At 47.8% G+C, this 5635-nt stretch overlaps 1 protein-coding gene across 1 annotated transcript; it reads right to left on the bottom strand.

The window, feature by feature from the left end:
- Positions 1–98: 98 nt before the first annotated feature.
- Positions 99–3946, bottom strand: LOC135820892 (uncharacterized). Its single transcript, XM_065333941.1, has 2 exons — positions 3500–3946; positions 99–1712 (listed from the first exon to the last, which is right to left on the bottom strand). Exon 2 carries the CDS (start codon positions 1404–1406, stop codon positions 297–299), a length of 1110 nt encoding a protein of 369 aa, XP_065190013.1. The 5' UTR covers positions 1407–1712; positions 3500–3946; the 3' UTR covers positions 99–296.
- Between the last annotated feature and the right edge of the window lie 1689 nt (positions 3947–5635).

Here is a 5635-nt window from a genome sequence, read left to right on the forward strand (position 1 = left end):
GCAAGCACTGCGATATTTATTATTATTATTATTTTTTTTTACAATGATCACAGCTCACAGGCAAAGACAAAAAAATCGCACTGGTGCATGGTGCAAACTTGATTTACGCAGTAGGATTTCATTGAGCAGCAGAGGCTGTACAATGGACAAAATTTAATTATTATCTTACAAAGCAATGACAAGTTATTTCATCCTCACGCTCATCCTCAAGGCCATGTATCCTCAAGCTCCTCCTCACGGCTCCTCACGCATTTACAAATGACATGCGTGCATAATTCTGGCTGGCCTGCAGCCGGTCAGCCAGAGCAGCTCCTTGGCCAGAGACGCAGATCTTTGGCCAGCCTAGACGCGTAGTTGACATCCACAGGCTGAGCTGCGCACCCTACCGCAGGGTGGCCTGGTTTGGGCCGCCCCAGAGCACGCTTCACGGCTTCCGCGTGGGAAATGTGAGATGCTCCGCGGGCCAGCTGGAATCCGCTGGCGACCAAACATTCCGTAACTGTTTCCGCCACGCGATGGAGTAGACTGTTGTCCGTGGGATAAGTTCCGTGCCGGTTTGCACCTGTGTCGATGAAGATTTCCCGGTAGAGATTGCATCCGTTCGGCAGCAGAGACTGACTGCGGAGATTCATGATAAACTGGGATAGGTGCCAGCTGGAGGAATCCCACGCATCTTCATAGGGCAGCAAATACTCGACGATTGAGCGGTGATAGACGTCCAGCACTCCGTCCAGAGCGCAGCTCCGCACGCAATCCGTCGAGTACAGGCGGATCGGGTTCTCCCAGGTACCGGCATACTCGACGCCGGCCCGAGCGGGTCGGTCCCGCATCAGCAGGTCGTGTAGCTGCAGAGTGGCGGCCAACGTGTCGGCAACATGGAAGCGGGGGTTGTAAATGCTGCGCGAAACCAGAGCAAGGTCATCATCGGCGAACACTATGAAGTGCATGCGCTTCATGATGCGCCGCTCGAATCCGGCCACCTTGGAGAAAAGAAAATTTCTGCTGCCCGTCCACGTCGAGTTGGGAAAGTAGAACGCTTCCAGTCTTGATGACGTCATGTTCGGACCGACTCGATGCTTCCACGTAGCAAAGATAGCATACACGCCAGGCTGTTGTGTGAGTGCAATCCACGACGCACCAGGATCTCCCGCGCTCGTGACCAGGTATAGAAAGCGGCCGGGTTTCGCTTCGTAATTCGGAATCAGCAGTCCGAGGTCTGAGTTGGCGTTAGCTGCCAAGTGGAGTGATCCCTTGGTGATGGTGATGCAATGCAATGGCGGATAGAGAACAAGACCGAGTAGTAGAAGGCAGATGAATGCCAGCAGTCTGACTGAATTGCGTGATGATGCGTACCTTGCTTCAGCCTTTTCCACCGTCAATTCCATGGTTGAGGTATTGCAAGTCATCTACAACAGATCATTCTTGGAGGGACGCGTTCAGATGCGCAGCAGGTTGCCCCTGCAGATTTCTGCTGGTTTACTGCCTAACTCGCCTGATCCAATCCGTGGACCGTCTCATGCAGAAGTGCGTGCGCGCCAAGGATGCCTCGTTGCTATTGGTTACTTCAATGTCATGGAAACGAGACACACAGTGTATGTCATGTCCTTGTAGTGGTCCTCAAGCTACTCAGCTTGACTGGGGTGGAGGCACCAGTGCGAACTACAGCTGTGCCTGTGACCTGTACAAGACTGTCCTTATCTGGTCACCCAAGGCTGTGGAGAAAGAAGAAGAAAGCAGAGAGACGTTTTCATTATTATAACCTTCTGCATGATTTTGATCATTATATAACATGCATTTTCATTTTACTCTTCATCATTTTGTTGGAACTTGGTCTCCGGACCTGGTGAGAAGGCAGAAATGCCTGTTCACTTGGTGAAGTAAAATAAAATAAACAAAAAACAAACGTACAGTATCTGGCTGACCGGCCTCCTAAACCCTGAGGTTTCTCAAGGACTTGCCCTATCCTATGGGGATCAACACCTGAGATGAGGGCGATGCCCAGCCATTAATTGTAACACAGTGTACGTCTCAGGGCAAGCCCTTTCGACCAAGCTTTCATGTTTTATCGGCACAGTTCAGAGTGTTCGCCTAAGCCGATCGCACAACAAATATCTTCATAATGGTTCCATGTCATGACGCATTGGGTACTTCTTATTAAAAAAAAAACCTGCGAGAAACACCGTGAGCTTTCTAGGAAGACAGATATCGTTACAGTTTATGACTAATCACCGCAAGAAAGAGTACAAGTTTTATACTCGCCGTGCCACCATAATCAGGACTCAGGACTCAAGGCAAGGACTCAAAACATTTCACGGACCCATTTTAGTGCATTTTCATCAGGTTAAATACATGTACATGTACATGCACAAGCAACGTCTTGTACAATCATGTAGAACCACGGGAAATGTATGGATACTAGAGAGGTTAAGTTACACGTTTTTTTGCCCTTTTTCAAAACGCGGTGCAAATCTCACGTTACGTGTAATTTTTAGAGGTTAAGTTACACGTGCGACGTGACGTGAAATTTTGCCTGGCAGGATTCGGGTTTAGTTCGCACAAATATGAAATCTTCCAACAAACTCGATAAAATTCCGGAAACTCACACAAATTTGGTCGGAATAACCAAGCGAAACTACCAAAAACTCACGTCATGAACTTACGTGCGGGACAGTCAACTCACGTAAAACACGTCAAATTTTACGTGAGTTTTTTCACTTTTGACGTAAAATCTCACGGACGTAAGACTTTTACGTGAAACAACCTCTCTAATAGCATCACAATGGTGGCAACCTCAGAACACAAGGACGGTAAAACCTGTCAATGCGACCACTCGGATAAGGCGACCACCTGTCCTAGAAGACCACTGCAGCCAGGACCAAGGAATGCTATGTCCAGTCAAATGACCCTGGATAGAGAGACCACCAGGTTTTGAAGGTTCCTTGAGCGGCCATCTTAGACAGGTTTCACTGTACATGTCATGTACAGTGCTGGCAACTGAAATCCGACCCTCTTCTGGGCGGCGCGCCGCGCCGCCCAGAAGAGGGTCGGATTTCAGTTGCCAGCACTGTGCATGTACTTGGAACTTCGAAGTAAGTGACAAATTTCTTACACAAGTTAGCAACGGTACCAGGCTGAATTAAGCTGTAACTAGGAGTTTCATGGCTATCCGCCAATCTTCAGACAACAACTTACATAATATTATTATAGTTGAGCCTAGGTCCATTGCTAATTCGTGTTTTTGGCTCTGCTATCGTAGCATTGAGCACGTTGTGCAAGAACTTTCTGCAACATTATTATTATTGTTAAATTTTTGATAGGGCAATCCCCACAGGCCTAAGGCCTTTTGACAGGGTACCCTAAAAAATGAAGAACAGAATTACGGAAGGTATGCAAGGAAGAACTAGAGCGGACCTCCGCTGTATAGCTTGTGACACATTACTTATACTGCCAAGCAGTGATTCATACTAATACGATTGTTAATAAAACATTGTATCCTTACCAGGTTGGGAGGGGGGGGGGCTGAGTGGACACCCGCAGAAGTGGACCTGGGAACTGAGAACTGAATACACTTGAGCCACCTGCACAGGAAGTAAGTTACCACCAAACAGGATCACGGCTGCGGGAGAAGACCGCAACTCGACGAGACCTCGCGTTGATCAGGATCCCCTATCCAGTAACCTATGTTCTAGGCAGGCTGTTAGCTACTCGTGCGATATTCCTACCGATCAGCAAACACAATAATTCGCTGTGGCGGTACAAGCGGGTTCGAGCCTCAGTCTAGAATAGTGTGTACGGCTGGCACTGAATAGTTACATCATTCTGCAGGACAATGTGTCAGCTAGGTTATAGCAATATAGGGCAAAGCGCTCTTGTCGTAAAACCACAAGCAATATCTGGGCCACGAAGACGATTACCCCGTGCGCCCCTGAAGCCTATTCTACACTGTAGCCTATGGCAGTATGAGCGTAGTGTCTTTTCCAGCACACGTACACCATGTATACGTACATGTACAGTCAACTTCGCTTATAACGACTGCGGATATAACGACAATTCGCGAATCACGACAGAATTTCCATGCCCAGAGCAAAGTCCATACTACCTGTATACATGTAATGAGACTTCGGGTATAACGACACTTCGCGAATAAGGACACTTTTCTGATGCCCCGCCGAGTGTCGTTATAAGCGAAGTTGACTGTATAGCAAGAACTGGTTCACAAGACACAGTGGTGCAAAACATTGGTATGTTCACACTGGAAAGGATGCAGTTTACAGGGTTATGGGCCGTTACACGCCCGATTGGTTGAGAGACTCACCTTCTCTCCCCTGACTCACTTGTGAGGTATGCATTCGCCACTATTTTAAAGGTGTAAAGGCATAGTGGTGGCCTGCGGAAGCGAAGGCTATAGCTTGCGTGTTTCTGAACATTCAAGTGATGCTAACGCGGATCCTGCGAATATTATAATCACACTGTATTGTACATGCACGTGTGCATAGTCACTGTACACTGGGAATAGATGCATACACTGCGTGCTGGGTGGCTTGGTATGGACTTTCCCAGTCGCGTAGAGTATGGGCAGTGAGCGAATAACACTATACAATCATGTAGTAATAGTTTGAAACTAACTTGTCTTTGGATGCTTGGACGCTCTTAGTGCTCTCTCTTAGTGACTTCTTGGTATGTGCAGCAGGTCATTGCGGGCTGCTCGCGTTCTTAAGAGTTGGCAGTCAGTGTTCACACATTATTGGGCAGGTTCGATCGTCACGGGTGGAACACGCGTTGGAACAACAGTACAACTAAGCCACAGTAAGTGTTAGTACAAAGCCATGTACATGACTGTATACTTCTACTGTCCTAGTGTGTACGGCCGGTGGGTTGCTTGAGGGGGAGACTTGAGACGGACATCGCTTGGTTTCCTGTTCACCCTGTGTCACAGTGTGTGTGCTCAGTGAAGTGTAATGGTGCACGGCCGCCTCATCGCAGGCGCAAGGACATGGTTAGGTGCTGAGATTACCATGTACATGTGAGTCACGTAAATGTTGAGTCACCTCCGGCCATTACACTTTACACTGCGCTCCTTAGCCGACTCGACTAGACCCTACCGCACACAACCATCACCACTGCAAGGACACTTCCGTAGACGATATTCCTTCAGACAGCTGCTTCGCTAATGCATAGCTCATCAGTGAAGGTAGATGTTGAATGATTAGAAATACGTGCATAGACCAAACTGCTATTATAATGTTTCCACATGCATACAAAACTGGCATAGCTGACGTGATAATGCGGGAAAAGGAAAGTGTGAAGTACTGTTGACGCGCATGGGACGTGCATGCAGTGTCAGAAATTCTGCGCGGAAAATCAATCACTATGACTATCAATGCAGAAATAATAAGCCAGAATCAGTGTACTGTACTGTGTAGCTAGTGAGAGTCTGTGTATTGCACTTGTCCAAGCGCAATGAAGGCCTGCAAAGTCACCCCACGACCCGCCGATGTTGACAGCCACAGCAGCCCCTGGGGCATAACACTGCACATAGTTTTAAAATTCCTCCCTCTGTGATAATACTTTTAGAGGTTATAACCTCTCTATATAGCTATGAATAAGATGAAGGTCGCACGCAGACATCACGCAA

This window comes from Sycon ciliatum, chromosome 7 (assembly GCF_964019385.1).
Source record: "Sycon ciliatum chromosome 7, ocSycCili1.1, whole genome shotgun sequence".
Lineage (NCBI taxonomy): Eukaryota > Metazoa > Porifera > Calcarea > Leucosolenida > Sycettidae > Sycon > Sycon ciliatum.